We start from the raw sequence: 17,402 nt of genomic DNA, 5'->3' as shown, positions 1-17,402 counted from the left end.
TGGGCAGGCCGCGGATCCCCACCCCTGCCCCGAGTGTGAACTGCTGCGACCCAGCTGCCGCCTAGCGTGGGTGGCACAGGAGCGGTGGCACCTAAGCTGTGCCCCAGGCTTGCAAGAACAATCCTGAGTGGCTACCTCCTCCTCTGCAGCAGAAAGGCGAGAGTTCGATGGTCAGGGGGAAAATGGCAGAGAAGTAGGGAGCTCCGTGCATTTCGCTTGCACCCATCTCTCAAACAGAGAAGGCCTGAAGTCATAGAAAACTGAGCCACAGGAGTTTGGGAAGTGAAAGGGACAGAATACACTGGGAAGGAAACCTCATAAGGCTACCTCAAGAAACAAGCCAAAGTACACACAGTGGAGAGTCCCAAATGCCACTATGAGTAGGGAAACAAAATAGACAAAGTCTCAACAAGAGAAACCAAGAGATACCATTTAAAGAACACTTCCTGAATGGACAGCCCCTGGACAGTCAAAGAGCCCTCTTTAATATAGCAGCACCTGTAGCAGCAGAGTGCATAACAAGCTTTTAAAATTAACAAGAGATAGAAAGCTAACCAAAATGATGAAATGGAAGAACTCTCCTTCAAAGAAATTCCAGGAAGAAATGATAGCTAAAGAACTGCTCTAAACAGATATAAGTAACATAACTGAACAAGAATTTAGAACAATAGTCATAAAATTAATCGCTGGGCTTGAAAAAAGCATGGAAGACATCAGAGAAACTATTTTATAGAGCTTAAAAATAGTTGTTAATAATTTAAAAAATGCTATAAATGAGATACATAATAAAATGGAGGTATCCAATGCACGGATTGAAGAGACAGAAGGGAGAATAGGTGATTTAGAAGACACAATTATAGAAAAAGAGGAAGCTAAGAAAAAGAGAGATAAACTGATCCAGGAACACAAACGGAGAGTTAGAGAGGTCAGCAATACAATGAAATGGAACAACATCCATATCATAGGAATTCTAGAAGAGGAGGAGAGAGAAAAAGGTGCTGAAGGAGTCCTTGAACAAATTATAGCAGAAAACTTCCTCAACCAGGGGAGGGAAGTAGACACTGAAATGCAAGAGGCACAGAGAACTCTCCTCAGACGTAACTTGAGTCAATCTTCTGCATGACAAATCATAGTGAAACTGGCAAAATATGAGGACAAATAGAGAATTTTGAAAGCTGCTCGGGAGAAAAAGGCCCTAACATACAAAGGGAAATCTATCAGAGTGGTGACAGACTTATCTACTGAAACTTGGCAGGCCAGAAAGGAATGGCAGGAAAACTTCAATGTGATGAACAGAAAATATATGCAGCCAAGAATCCTCTATCCAGCAAGCCTGTCATTCAGAATAGAAGGAGAGATAAAAGTCTTTCCAAATAAACAAAAATTGAAAGAATTTGTCACCACTAAACCAGCCCTACAAGAGACTGTCAGAGGGAAATGTTGCAAGGAACGCAAGATACCACAGACACCACCACAAGCATGAATCCCTCAAAGGACACGATGACTCTAAACCCATATATTACAGTAATAACACTGAATGTAAATGGGCTGAATGCTCCAATCAAAAGTTAGGGTAGCAGAAAGGATTAAAAAACAAAATCCATCTATTTGTTGTCTACAAGAAACTCACTTTAGACTGGAGGACACCTTCAGATTGAAAGTAAGGGGATGGAGAAATATCTATCATGCTACTGGAAGTCAAAAGAAAGCTGGAGTAGCTATATTTATTCAGACAAATCTGACTTTATTTATTTTTTAATGTTTTATTTATTTCTAGGAGAGAGAGAGAGAGAGAGACAGCATGAGCAGGGGAGGGTCAGAGAGAGAGGGAGTCACAGACTGAAACAGGCTCCAGGCTCTGAGCTGGCAATCAGCACAGAGCCCGATGCGGGGCCCGAACCCACGAACCGTGAGATCATGACCTAAGCGAAAGTTGGACGCTTAACTGACTAAGCCACCCAGGCGCCCCAGACAAACCTGACTTTACAGTAAAGACAGTAACAAGGAATGAAGAAGGGCATTATATAATAATTACAGGGTCTATCCATCAGGAAGAACTAACAATTATAAATGTCTATGCACCAAATATGGAAGCACCTAAATATATACAACAATTAATCACAAACAGAAACAAACTTATGGATAAGGGGAAACAAACTAATAGCAGGGGACTTTAATACTCCACTTACAGCAATGGATAGATCAACTAGACAGAAAATCAATAAAGACATAATGGACTTGAATAACACATTGGACCAGATGGATTTGACAGATATATTTAGAAATCTACATCCTGAGGCCATAGAATTCACTTTCTTCTCAAGTGTGCACGGCACATTCTCCAAGATAGATCACATACTGGGACATAAAGCAGCCCTTAATAAATATAAATAAATTGAGACCATACCATGCACACTTTCATATCACAATGCTATGAAACTTGCAATCATAGGAAGAAGTCTGGAAAACCTCCAAAAACATGGAGGTTAAAGAACATCCTACTAAAGAATGAATGGGCCAATCAGGCATTAGAGATGAAATTTAAAAATATATGGAAAAAAATGAAACTGAAAATACAACAATCCAAACTCTAAGGGATGTGGCAAAGGCAGTCCTAAGAGGAAAGTACATTGCACTCTAGGCCTATTTCAAGAAATTAGAAAAAGTGCAAGTACAAAATCTAACAGCACACCTAAAGGAACTAGAAGGAGAGCAACAAGAGCACCCCAAACCCAGTAGGAGAAGAGAAATAATAAAAATCACGGCAGAAATAAACAATATAGAAACCAAAGAAACAGTTGGACAGATCAATGAAACCAAGAGTTGGTTTTTTGAAAAAATGAACAAAATTGACTAACCTCTAGCCAGGCTTCTCAAAAAGAAAAGAGAGAGCACTCAAATAGACAAAATCATGAATATAAATGGACTTATTACAACCAACCCCTCAGAAATACAAGCAACTATCAGGGAATACTATGAAAAATTATATACCAACAAACTGGACAGATTATAAGAAATGGACAAATTCCTAAACACACACTCACTACCAAAATTCACACAGGAAGAGATAGAAAACCTGAACAGACCCATAACCATTGAGGAAATCAAATCAGTAATCAAATCTCCCAGCAAATAAGAGCCCTGGGCCAGATGGCTTCCCAGGGGAATTCTACTCTACATTTAAAACAGAATTAATACCAATTCTTCTCAAGCTATTTCGAAAATAGAAATTGAAGGAAAACTTCCGGACTCATTTTATGGAGCCAGCATCACTTTGATTCCCAATCCAGACAGAGATCCAGGGAAAAAAGAAAACTACAGGCCAATATCCTTGATGAATACGGATGCAAAAATCCTCAACAAGATACTTGCAAATCGAATCCAACAGCACATAAAAAGAGTTGGCCACCATGATCAAGAGGGATTCAATCATGGGTTACAGGGCTGGTTCAATATTCGCAAATCAATCAATGTGATACATCACATTAACAAAAGAAAACATAAAAACCATATGATCCTGTTGATACATGCAGAAAAAGCATTTGACAAGATACAGCATCCCTTCTTAATAAAGACCCTTGAGAAAGTTGGGATAGAAGGAACTTACTTAAACATCATAAAAGCCATCTATGAGAAGCCCTTAGCTAACATCATCCTCAACGGGGAAAAACTGAGAGTTTTCCCCCTGAGATCAGGAACACGACAGGGATGTCCACTCTCACCACTGTTGTTTAACATAGTGCTGGAAGTCCTAGCATCAGCCATCAGACAACAAAAGGAAATAAAAAGATATCAGAATTGGCAAAAAAGAAATCAAACTTTCGCTTTTCGCAGACGACATGATACTCTACATAGAAAACCCGACAGACTCCACTAGCAGCCTACTAGAACTGATCCATGAATTCAGCAATGTTTCAGGGTACAAAATCAACGGACAGAAATCGGTTGCATTTTTATACACCAACAATGAAGCAACAGAAAGAGAAATCAAGAAACCGATCCCATTCAGAATTGCACAAAAAAATCGTAAGATACCTAGGAATAAACCTAACCAAAGATATAAGAGATCTGTATGATGGAAACTACAGAAAATTTATGAAAGAAATTGAAGATGACACAAAGAAATGGAAAAACATTCCATCCTCATGGGTCAGAAGAATAAATATTGTTAAAATGTCATTACTACCCAAAGCAATCTACACATTCAATGCAATCCCAATCAAAATTACACCAGCAGTCTTCTCAAAACTAGAACAAACTATCCTAAAATTTGTATGGAACCACAAAAGATACCGCATAGCCAAAGTAATATTGAAGAAGAAAATCAAAACGGGAAGCATCACCATCCCAGCCTTTAGCCTCTACTACAAAGCTGTCATCATCAAGACAGTATGGTATTGGTACTAAAACAGACACATAGACCAATGGAATAGAATACTCAGAATTGGACCCACAAATGTATGGCCAACTAATCTTTGACAAAACAGGAAAGAATATCCAATGGAAAAAAGACAGTCTCTTTAACAGATGGTGTTGGGAGAACTGGACAGCAACATGCAGAAGAATGAAACTAGATCATTTCCTCACACCATACACAAATATAAACTCAAAATGGATAAAAGACCTGAATGTGAGACAGGAAGCCATCAAAATCCTAGAAGAAAAGCAGGAAACAACCTCCTTGACTTTAACCGCAACAATTTTTTACTTGACACATCCCCAAAGGCAAGGGAATCAAAAGCAAAAATGAACTACTGGGACCTCATTAAGATAAAAAGCTTCTGCATGGCAAAGGAAACAATCAAGAAAACTAATAGGGAACCGACGGAATGGGAAAAGATAGTTGCAAATGACATGTCAGGTAAAGGGCTAGTATCCAAAATCTATAAGGAACTCATCAAACTCCACACCTGAAAAACAAATAATCCAGTGAAGAAATGGGCAGAAGACATGAACAGACACTTCTCCAAAGAGGACATCCAGATGGACAATAGACATATGAAACCATATTCAGCATCCCTCCTCATCAGGGAAATACAAATCAAAACCATACTGAGACACCACCTCACGCCAGTCAGAGTGGCTAAAATGAACAAATCAGGAGATTCTAGATGCTGGCAAGGATGTGGAGAAATGGGCACCCTCCTACACTGTTGGTGGGAATGCAAACTGGTGCAGCCCCTCTGGAAAACAGTGTGAAGATTCCTCCAAATATTAACAGTAGAACTCCCCTATGACCCAGCAATAGCACTGCTAGGAATTTACCTAAGGGATACAGGAGTGCTGATGCATAGGGGCACATGTACCTCAATGTTCATAACAGCACTCTCAATAAACGCCAAAACATGGAAAGAGCTTAAGTGTCCATCAACTGATGAATGGATCAACAAGAAGTGGTATATTTATACAATGGGATACTACATGACAATGAGAAAGAATGAAATCTGGCCATTTGTAGCAACATGGATGGAAATAGAGGGTGTTATGCTGAACGAAATAAGTTAGGCAGAGAAAGACAAATACCATATGTTTGCACATATAGGTGGATTAGGAGGAAGTTAATGGAGGATGATGTGGGAGAAGAAGGGGAAAAATAGTGGGGGAGAGGGAGGGAGGCAAGCCATGAGAGACTCTTGAATACTCAGAACAAACTGAGGGCTGATGGGAGTGGGGGGAGGGGAAAGGGGGGGAATGGGCATGGAGGAGGACACTTGTTGGGATGAACACTGGGTGTTACATGTAAACCAACTTGACAATAAACTATTCAAGAAAAAAAAAGAATTTGAATTCATTCACGATGAAGTCACTTATCATGAAGTCACTCCCAATTATACTGTTCATATTTTTTCAAATATTTATGTCAAGGATATCTCAATTTTGGAAAATGAGTATGTAAACAAGGTAAATTATACATATGACTAGTTACAAATTAAAAGATGGTTATATGTGTGTATGTATATATAAATACCAAAATGTTTATGGTTATTTCTGGTTAGTGGGGTTATATGGTTGATTTTAACTTTCATCTTACACTTTTCTTATTTTTCAATAATGGACATGTGTTACTTTTGTGAAGATAAAAAATACTATATGCTACTAAAATGAGATTAATAATATCAAATATGGATTATAACATGAGGTGCTATTTAGACATGTTTTAAAAATGTGAGGTTGCTCTCACATTGACCCTGAACATTTGATTGACAGGTATACAAATTATTAGATGACTTATATCGACAAAGATATATATTAATTTGGGTCACCTAGGTGTCTCAGTCGGTTAATCTCCAACTTTGGCTCAGGTCATGATCTCATGGATCATGGGTTCAAGCCCCACTTCTGGCTAGGTGCTGACATCTCGGAGCCTGGAGCCTGCTTCAGATTCTTTGTCTCCCTCTCTCTCTACCCTTCCCCTCTCTCAAAAGTAAATAAACATTTAAAAAATTAAAAAAAGATATATAGTAAGTTACTCTTATGAAAAAACCATCAAACTTGGGAGAAAAATATGGCCTCATCCATGAACAAGGTAACTGGCAGGCAGGGTCCCAAATGGTGAATGAAATCAAAGTCATTCACTTTTTATTTTTTAATCTTTATTTTTGAGAGAGAGAGAGACAGCATAAGCAGGGTAGAGTCAGAGTGAGAGAGGGAGACACAGACTCCGAAGCAGGCTCCAGGCTACAAGCTGTCAGCACAGAGCCTGAAGCGGGGCTCAAACTCAGGAACTGTGAGATCATGACCTGAGCCGAAGTTTGACACTCAACGGACTGAACCACCCAGGTGCCCTAGTCATTCACTTCTTTACCATTGCATATGACAGAGTGACTTTGCCAGATAACCCAAGTATTAAAAATGGCCTAAAGCCTTGGAAATGAAGGAATACATCTTCCGGGAACCAGGTTATTCGAAGACTGAAAATGTTAAACGTGGGCAAGAGAGGAGGATTAGAACTGCCGCTGTGTGTTTTTAGCTTCACTAAGCTGCCCCATTTTGGGAAAGGATATTTATTACTGCAAAATAGGTTTGAGAGCATTTTTTGAAAGGTTGAAAGTGTTAATGGTTGGTGTAGAGATCATGTTATTCTGCAATTACCATGTGACTACTGCTGTTGGGCTGGGGTAGAGGTGGCCCTCCAGACCCAGGTCCGCCCAGAGAAGGCGTTCCTCGCGGTGGAGGAGTGCTGGTTCCTGGCCTTGGCCCTCTGAGCAGGACTGGCCAGAGGCAGGTGACTGCAACCCTTCTGGGGACAGTGCAGTCAGGAGAGGGGCAGCCGGAAGGGGCAGAGCTGTTGCCAGGACACTTGGAGGGAAATACAGTGGTGGGTACTATTGGAATAGGAGAAATGTTGGGTCAGTCGTGGAGATGGGAAGAGGAGTAGATCATTTCGGGGAAGGAAACAAGTAATTATGACACATATATTTTTTTAGGTTGCATTGTTTAATCTCTACATCCAACGTGGGGCTTCGACTCACGACCCCAAGATCAGGAGTTGCATGCACTTCTGACTGAGCCAGTCAGGCACTCCTATGACACTTGTTTTTAAGCAATATCCCCAAACCCTAGGTCATATTTTTCTTTCACTCTATGGCTGGATATTTTGAAGAGGTCAGTTAAGTATTTAGGCTTCTTTTAAAAAATATGTATCTTTTAATGTTTTTATTTATGTTTGAGAGAGAGAGACAGAGAAAGGGGGAGACACAGAATTGGAAGTAGGCTCCAAGCTCTGAGCTGTCAGCAGAGTCCAACGTGGCGCTCAAACTCATGAACTGTGAGATCATGACCTGAGCCAAAGTAGGATGCCCAACTGACTGAGCCCCCCAGGTACCCCTGGACTTCCTTTAATACAGATATGAAAAAATACAGATTTTTTTTTAAGAGGTAGAGAATCAGTTCTTTTCTCTCTAAGAAGCAATATACTATGCTGGAGCCAGATGGTCTGGGTTTGAATCTTGACCTTGGGCAAATGACTATACCGCAGTTTCCTCAACAGTAAAATGAAAATAATAATACTAGTTACCTGATAGAGTTTGACTAATGAGATATTTTACTAATGTGAAATATTTAGTATGGTGCCCAATCAATGCCAACTACTATTACTATTTATATTAGGATGCTATGAAGAGATGGATATAGGTGGACTCAGTGACCTCACCAGGGCTGCGTAGCTGCAATGTTCAGCAGGCTGGGCTTGTTACACGCCTGTGCATCTAGCAGGTGGCTCCCTGGTCCTCCCTCTCCTGGGCTGGGAGGCATTGTTATGAAAGAGAATGAAGTGGAAAAGCAGCAGCTGGTAATGAGATCATGTTATTTCTTTTTATTTTTGTAGTGTTTATTTACTTATTGAGACAGAGAAAGACAAAGACAGAGAGAGAAAGATTGAGAGAGAGAGAGAGAGAGAGAAAATCCCAAGCAGGCTCTGTGCTGCCAGCACTGATGTGAGGCTTGATCTCACAAACCATGAGATCATGACCTGAGCCAAAATCAAGAGTTGGATGCTTAACCAAATGAGCCACTCAGGTGCCCCAAGATCACGTTATTTCTAAATGAAAGGTAGATTGTGTACTTTGTGTTTGTATAGGGAGCATGGAAAGTGTGTTATCAAATATAGCTATATGACATCTGGCTTAGTTTTGTGATTATTTTTCTTGAAGAGTAGGGTAGATTAGGTAGGATAGAAGGAGGAAATATAACAGTTTGATGAAATCATCAGTTCAATATTTAGCTATTAGTTTTGTTTTCTTTTCTTTTTTAAAGTATTTATTTTATTTTTGTTTGAGAGAGAGCAGGGGAGAAGCAGAGAGAGAGAGGGAGAGAGAACCCCAAGCAGGCTCCATGTTTTCAGTGCAGAGCCTGATGCAGGGCTTGATTACAAGGACCATGAGATCATGACCTAAGCCAAAATCAAGAGTCTGATACTTAACTGTCTGAGCCAGCCTGGTGCTTTGCTATTAGTTTTTAAAGCATGATAAATTACTCTATTTCAGTATTGCTGAAACAATCCCATTAAATAACAGATGGGGAAATGCTTTTTAAAAATTTATAATTGCTACACATACAAAAGATATTTGTGTGGCTTCTTTTTATCATTTTATATTTTATTAAAAAAATTTTAATGTTTTTTATTTATATTTGAGAGAGAGAGAGACAGAGCACGAGTGGGGGAGGGGCAGAGAGACAGAGACAGAATCTGAAGCAGGCTCCAGGCTCTGAGCTGTCAGCACAGAGCCTGACGCGGCGCTTAAGCTCATGAGCAATGAGATCATGACCCGAGTTGGATTCAGATGCCCAACTGGCTGAGCCCACCAGGTGCTCCTATCATCTTATATTTTCTAATTTGACCTTATAATTTGATCAGATTAGTTGTGAATTTTTATCTTACTGGTCTAAGAAGCAAGGGATAGAAAAATCACATTTTAGGAAAATAAACAATAATTCCTTACCATCTCTGTGAACTGATCTGCACAGGCCATTCGAACTTGTTCTGGAGTAGCTGGACTCTTCACTATGAAGTCCTCAACTATGTCTCTTTCTCTGCAAGCTGCGGCCACAGCATCAGTGATGGCAAAGAACACAGATGACCCCAAGAACATCCCAGACTCCCCCAGGCCCTGCAAAAAAGCACATTTGTTTTTGAACCTTATATAGTAGATTACAAACTACTGTATTTCAGGGCCCAGATCTTTATTCTCCATTGTATCCCCAACTCTGAGCACAGTGTCTTGCTCACAGCAATTCTCAATAAATGTTTGTTCACTGGTTTATTGACTGAATGAAGCTTGAATACTCTTAAAAATCCCAGTATCACCTGAGCTTCCCATATCTGTAATGCTGTCTAGGTTGAACCTTTGTTCTATAGGAAAGGTGTGTATATGTGTGTGGGGGGGTACCCTATTTAGAGAATCACAATAAATGGCCAAGTTCATGAGCAGAGGAAAAAAATGCCTCATTATGTCTGCAGAATCAGGGAGGGGAGGGTACTCTAGAAGAAAGAGTATAGACTTTAGTGCCAGGTAATGGGTTGCAAGCCTATCACCCACAAGGAATAGTCAGGTAATATAAATGAGTGCTATGGGCAGCTGAAGGACAGTAAGGAAAAGCGAGAATTATGGTGAAGTAGAGATACCCTCAGGTCCTGTCTCAAGGGGCAGCTGTTTTTCAGTTCTAACTAATTGATGCCTTCGAAGAATGTACCAGATCATCCAATTTTTCAAGAGAATTTAGATATTCTTATTTTAATGTACAATCCCTGATTTTTAAAAGCACTGTAGGTGACAGAAAACACATCTGCAGCCTAGATTCAGCCAGTGGCCCTCCAATTTGCAACCCTCGATATTAAGTTTGAATTCTGGCCCTTACGCCTGTTGTTTCTCTGGGTGAGATTATCTTTCCAGCCTCTGTTCCTTTATTAGTGAAATTCAGGAAATGGTATCTACCTAACAGGGTGTTGTGAAGTTCAGAAAGTGCAAAAGCACTTAGCATAGTGCCTGGTAATAACCCTGCTATTATTACATAGTACCTTCCATGGGGCCCCTGACCCCTGATTTTCCCGAGGGTCTGTGTATGAGTGGCTGTCCACAACCACAGGACTCAAGGGTCCTGCCTGTCCTACTGCTTTTAGGGCCTGAAAGCTGATCTCTGTGGGCTCTGAGCTTCCTTTTGCCTTTTCCTCTCTGAGTGATTTCTAGCCTGATGAGAATCCAAAGGTGCCACTGATTTCCCTTCCTTTCAAACCTGTACCCCCACCCCCTAGCATCATTACCACATGCCCGGAGGATGTTTCTGGGATGAAAGTGGGCTCCATTTTGGAAATGATAAAATTCCAGCAGATATACATGGACACATTTTCTCTCATATTAATTTGTCACCCCTAGTAAGAAGTTTCCTAAAAGTCTTGAAAGAAAACTAAAAAAAAATTTTTTAATGTTTATTTTTGAGAGAGAGAGAGACAGAGTGCAAGTTGGGGAGGTGCAGAGAGAAAGGGAGACACAGAATCTGAAGCAGGCTCCAGGCTCTGAGATGTCAGCATAGAGCCTGACACATGGTTCGAACCCATGAACACAACTGTTGGATCATGACCTGAGCTGAAGTCAGTAGTTCAACAGACTGAGCCACCAGGCGCCCTGAAAGAAAATTTTAACAGTACATCTCAAACGTAAAGGAAATTTCTACTCTGAGAGTGATTTTCACATAATCTGCATACAGCAGTGCAAATAAATGCTGACCTTTATTTTAATTTGCAGTTCCACGACTTTAGCAATTACTAAGGGTTTGTGTCTTTGGCTCCTGACACTATTGACATTTTGGGCCAGTTAATTCTTCATTGTGGGAGCTGTCTTGTACACTGAAGGCTGTTTAGCAGCATCTCTGGCCTCTCTACCTGGAGCAGTGACGTCTCCTCCTTCCACACCCCTCACCCCCTCGTGACAACCAGATGTATCTCCAGACATTGCCAAATGTACCCTGGGAACCATTTGAAACCACTGTTCTAGATCCATTTCTGAGTATGGATGAGGACCCTGGGCTCTCAAGAGGAGAGTGATTCATCTACGATCATAGGCAGCTGGTAAGGCTGGGGTGAGAACCCAGCTCCACCGAGGCCTCAGTCCAGGCTTCTTCCCATGCTGCCACTGCTTCCTAAGATTTTAGTCTTGAGGTTCTTAAGTGAAAATATTATTCTATCAAATCAGAGCTTTTCACCGAATTTTAGAGTTTCCAGTGAAAGAGGATATTAATAAATAAAATCCTCGGGCCAGGATGGCCATTGGACAGAGATCATTTATTCTCTCTGAATCTCACTTTTCTCTAGGTGATTCACCTCTAAATTCTTTTTTTTTTTTAAATTTTTTTTTTTAATGTTTTATTTATTTCTAGGAGAGAGAGAGAGACAGCATGAGCAGGGGAGGGCCAGAGAGAGAGGGAGTCACAGACTGAAACAGGCTCCAGGCTCTGAGCTGGCAGTCAGCACAGAGCCCGACGCGGTGCTCGAACCCACGAACCGCGAGATCGTGACCTAAGCGAAAGCCGGACGCTTAACCGACTAAGCCACCCAGGCGCCCCAAGATTCACCTCTAAATTCTAACAGCCTATTGTGATTTGGTCCTGATACAGTTTGTCACGGCCACCTGCTTTCATTTACCATGCTTCCTGCATTGCATAGCAGTAGATTTGGGTGCTTACCTTGGATGAATAGATGGTTAGTGGAGTTTGTGATGATGGTAACAAGGAGACATTGAACTCCTCTGGGACATCAGTGATGGTTGGAATTTTATATTCATCTGGGCCTCGAGAGTACAGAACACCTTCTGGGGAATATCTTAGCTCTTCAGTAGTATAAAGGCCCATTCCCTGAATAAAGGAACCTTCAACCTGAAAGGGGAAAATGTCAAGCTCTGTGATACCATATGCTTTTTAGAAGGCCTTTACCTATCCCGCAATGACTTTCAGGAAGTGGCATCCCTCTAAGTGGGCTAGCACCTACCTGCCCAATATCAATGGCGGGATTTAGGCTGCAACATGCATCCATGACGATGTCCGTTCTGATTTTCTGCCAAAAATTAAAATTACCTCATCATAAAAACTTAAAAAGATTATCTGAAGGTTTATTTAAATGGTCTCCAGGACTCCTTTTGATTAATTAACACTGCACTGAACCTCATTAATATTAAAAGTGGTAAGAAATCTGTCAGATTCTTCAATTTTAGTGCTACGATAGAAGATCTTTTGTAATCATGGTTTTGACTTCTCTTAAGTGACTCCAAAGTCCATGGTATGTTAGTGCCTTTGAGTGTCACTTAGTAAATAATTGAGCCTGGTTATTCATTTGATTCTAAAACTGGATTTGTTGTTCTAATACAATTCATGAGCTCATCTAGTCCTCATGATGATTTGATGTAGATGGTATATTTTTTAAAAAAAAAGTTTATTTATTTATTTCTGAGAGAGAGGCAGAGAGAGAAAGGGAGATAGAATCCCAAGAAGACTCCATGCTGTCAGTGCAGAGCCTGACATGGGGCTTGAACTCACAAACAGTGAGGTCATGACTTGAGCCGAAATCACGTGTCGGATGCTTAACTGACTGAGCCACCCAGGCGCCCTGATGTAGATGGTATTATTGCCGTTTTACTGAGGAAATCATGTAGCCATAGTGGCATGTATGAAATTAGAGATTTGGAAGATCTTGGAACATATTGAAGGAAAATCTTGCGAATACTTTTGGCTTTGCTGATTTACTTCCTTCCCTGAGAAACATCACAATGATTTAGCCCTTATGTTTTGGCACAGGGCATGTGTAGACAGGTTTTTAAGGAGCCACAGAAAGCATAGGTGCCTGTGGTCTATCTCAGGAATATCTCTGGGCTTTCCTTCTGCCTTCACATCCTGTGCTTGTTCTGACAATATCATCATTCTCTGTTGAGGCTTATTAGCCTGGCTACTTTCTATCTAGCCCTTTGGATCAGCAGCTCTCTTCTGACTCAAATGTTGACCTCTCAGACAACCTCCTATGGGCATTGGGGCCAGCCTTCATTCATTCTCAACAGATAGGGCAGGAGGTTGAACACACCTTAGGGTGGGCCAGTAATTTACTTCTATCTTGAAAACTGGTGTATTTTGCATTAGGGATGTTAGGCAACGGGAGGAGAAGGTTGTGTACTAATGGGATTGGCAGGTGTTTGGATTCAGCAACCACAAATAACTGCCAGCAGTAGGCTTGTCATTCAATTTTTCTGATTTCCCTTTAATTAAAAGAAATTTTGCTTCTTCAAGGAATAAACTATTTTAAGGTTTACTGAAGTAATATTAAAATGACTGGATCTTAAATAGTAATAAGGAAGCCATAGGGACAACCAAATTTTCACTGTTCTGGCACCATAAATTCTGGAAGACACCCCTCCCCCAATGAGATTTGCTTCTTCAGGGATTTATACTAAGGCCCTCTGGTAGAATTGCCAGATAAAATAAGTATGGCCCCAACACTGCAGTGAACATATTTATACCATTTATTTGTTCTTTTTATCTGAAATTAAACTTTAAGCAGGCATCCTGTATTTTTATTTGCTAGCAACAAATCTGACAGTAGCACCTTCAGGGTAGAGGATCAGAAAGCTAGTTGATTTCTAAAAACAGCTTTTCACTGACTATGGAGTCTTGAATGGGTTACAGGTCTGTCAAGACACTGACACTTGGACTTTTGCAGGGATCTGGGGCAGGATTTTCAGGCTGGTCACCTGCCCCCATGGTTTCCTTGTTTGCAAAAGTGTGCCATGCAAATTTTATCATTATCTATGTGTACCATAATGTGAAGGACATTAGGAAATAGACTTTTAAAATAATTATATAAACAATCTATGATCCTAATTTCATGAGTTTACTTCTTCACAATGATCTCGAATGAAAATGGGGACGTAATATATCCTAAGGAGGAACCCGAGTGGAATGTGATGGCAACTGTTCTCCAGACATCCCTTCATTTTCTACCTGATTTATATAAAATTTAAGTGATGGACAAATTTGCCAACAATGGGCAATAAAAGACATTTTTGGTAAGATTTACAAGTCAATATTTGCAAATTCCTTCTTATTTTACATAAACTGATCATTTCTAGTTTCAGGTAAAATGGTTGAAGATGATGTTGGAATAATCCGTGCATGGAATTTAGATGTGTCATTGGTTCGCTTTGTAAATTTCCTAACAATTACTATACTTTGGATATTCTATATTCTCTAAGGTTTCTGTAATCTCTCTATTCTGAGAATGAGATCTGGGGTATATTCATGGGTTTACCTTTTATGGTGGGAGTTGTTAACTTTTGATTACATATGATTCCCTGCTTTTCGTAGGATGCTCAATTAAGTAGCAAGCACAGGAATTATTTTCAGGCTCCCCTTCTCTCCCCCAGACTTTTTTGTTAGGGACAGTAGTACCTTTGGGATAACTGACTTTAGAGAAACATCATATTGCTATCTGCTCTCAAATGTTTACTGAAGACAATTTGCTATATTACCTATTCCTTCAAATTAGATAAATTGACTTACTTTAGGAACAGACTCCTACTCCCCTCTTTTTTTTGCAAAAACTTTGAAAACCAACTTTGTTGTTTGAAATGGAATAAAAAAACATTTTTCGGCTGTCATGACAATTCTTTTTTTGACTACTGTTTGAAAATATTTTAAAAATTAAATTGCTTTTTATTGATGTATAATTGACATGTAACATTATATTAGTTTCAGGTGTATAATATAATTTGATATTTGCATATATTTTAAAATAACCATCACAATAAGTCTAGTTAACTTCTACCACCATACATAGTTAAAGCTTTTTTTCTTCTTGTGATGAGTACTTTGAGGATCTACTATCTAAGCAACTTTCAAATGTGCAATACAGTATTATTAACTATAGTCATCATTTTGGACTTATTCCTTATGACCTAATTCTTTTACAACTGAAAGTTTGTACTTTTTGACCCCCTTTTCTATCTTTACTCCCCCCCCCCCCCCCCCCCCCCGGCAACTACAAAACACTGTTAGGAGCAATTCCTTTCGACTACTTCTTTTTAAGTGAAAACTCAGAATAAGGCTGGATCTCTAGATATTCCGAAGAAATTGAAAAAAAATCCCGTTCCTATTGCACAAGTTGTACATAATGAAACTGGTCTATTTCGTGTACAACACAATTTTGTTGTTGTTTTAATTTACCAAGAAGAAAGTTGTATTTGGTTTACCTTGTGAGCTCCAGTCAGGCAGTCAATTTCAACCTCAGAACAGGCTGCTCCGTAGACATAGTATGGAAAAGGGTCTCCTTCTCCCTTCTCCCAGTCCATGTAGGCCTTGTAGCCCCTGATGGAAGAAATACAGCCTGTCAGCTTGGGGCAGCGGTGGCGGTGGGGTTGCAAACAATATTGACTCATTTTGAAAGTTATTAAAATTTTATGAGAGCATTTCATTTTATTGATATTTATTTCAACTGCTTTTTAAGGTTTTTTTTTTTAAAGTTTATTTATTTTGAGAGAAAGAGAGACAGAGAGAGCAAGCACAAGCAGGGGAGGGGCAGAGAGAGAATTCTAAGCAGGTTCCATGCTGTCAGCACAGGGCCCAACACAGGGCTTGATCTCCCGAACTGTGAGATCATGACCTGGGTGGACATCAAGAGTCGCTTAACTGACTGAGCCACCCAGGTACCACTCAACTGCTTTTTAAACTCATTTATACTGCTACTTCTATTTGCAACGTAGCTAATTATAGCAGCACTATCATGTGCCTCTGTTCAAAGAGGACACTCTTTGTGTTTCACTTAGGAAGCCAAAAAGAGAGAATCCAACAGGCTGTTTTGGTCTGATCTCCCAGTGTGTCTGTATTCACAGTTTAGAGTTTGAGCTTCAGCTCTGTGGATTGAGAACCTCAGCTGATTTTATCATCATTCCCAAAGGGACCCCCTAGACTGTGTTAACCAAACTCATTGGGGAACTGATGGTAATTCAGGGCTGGTAAAAGAGGACATGTAATTCAATGCATTAATGTACAATGGAAGATGTACCCAGCTAGAGGGCTGATTTGCTCTCTTCTTGGGTAGCTGAACTCAGAAATTTAGAACTCATGTGCAGTTTTTAAAAATGTTTTTTAGGGGTGATGGGGTGGCTCAGTCAGTTAAGTGACTTTGGCTCGGGTCATGATCTCATGGTTCGGGGGTTCGAGCCCCACATTGGGCTCTGTGCTGACATCAAGCTCAGAGCCTGGAGTCTGCTTCAGATTCTGTATCTCCCTCTCTCTCTGACCCTCCCCTGCTCACGCTGTCTCTCTCTCTCTCAAAAATAAATAAAACATTAAAAAGATTTAAAAAATGTTTTTAAAAAAATTAAAAAATGTTTTTTAATGTTTATTTATTTTTGAGAGAGAGAGACAGAGGCAGAGAGAGAGAGAGAGAAAGTCAGAGTGCAAGTGAGGGAGGGGCAGAAAGAAAGGGAGATGGAATCTGAAGCAGGCTCTAGGCTTGCAGCTGTTAGCACAGAACCTGATGCTGGGCTTGAACTCATAGACTGTGAGATCATGACCTGAACTGAAGTCGGACACTCAACCAACTGAGCCATCTAGGTGCCCTTAAAAAAATGTTTTTCACCCAGTGAGGGTATTTTTATTATTTAATATTTCTTTGGACATAGTTAAAAGGCTTACATAAAATCATATGATTTTAGGCTGAGAAGGGACCTCATTGATCACATAATATAAACTTACTTTACAAATAAGGGGACTAAAGTCCAGAACAATTGGGTTACCCTATATTTTCTCAGCTAAGTCCAGACATTATTGTAATTTTTACCTGAAGTATCCAGTGGCTGAAAGACTGATTCTTTGTTCAAAAGCAGCTTCTATCTGAAGAGTGGGCATATTTAGTCAGAATAAAATAA

At 40.1% G+C, this 17,402-nt stretch overlaps 1 protein-coding gene across 1 annotated transcript in view; it reads right to left on the bottom strand.

Annotated features, from left to right (window-relative positions):
* The window catches only part of AOX1 (aldehyde oxidase 1), a 121,313-nt gene that overhangs the window by 30,136 nt on the left and 73,775 nt on the right, over window positions 1-17,402 (bottom strand). The window contains exons 30-34 of the mRNA XM_039217804.1: window positions 17,315-17,367; window positions 15,723-15,837; window positions 12,479-12,544; window positions 12,178-12,366; window positions 9,441-9,608 (exon numbers count right to left, since the gene is read on the bottom strand). Of these exons, the coding sequence (XP_039073735.1) occupies window positions 9,441-9,608; window positions 12,178-12,366; window positions 12,479-12,544; window positions 15,723-15,837; window positions 17,315-17,367 (591 nt within the window). The remainder of the gene's footprint in view (window positions 1-9,440; window positions 9,609-12,177; window positions 12,367-12,478; window positions 12,545-15,722; window positions 15,838-17,314; window positions 17,368-17,402) is intronic.

The sequence above is a fragment of the Hyaena hyaena genome, unplaced genomic scaffold (genome assembly GCF_003009895.1).
Source record: "Hyaena hyaena isolate Hyena2069 unplaced genomic scaffold, ASM300989v1 scaffold_724, whole genome shotgun sequence".
In the NCBI taxonomy this organism is placed as follows: Eukaryota; Metazoa; Chordata; class Mammalia; order Carnivora; family Hyaenidae; genus Hyaena; species Hyaena hyaena.
Note: the sequence above shows the minus strand (reverse complement) of the source record. Positions and strands in the feature narration are given on the sequence as shown.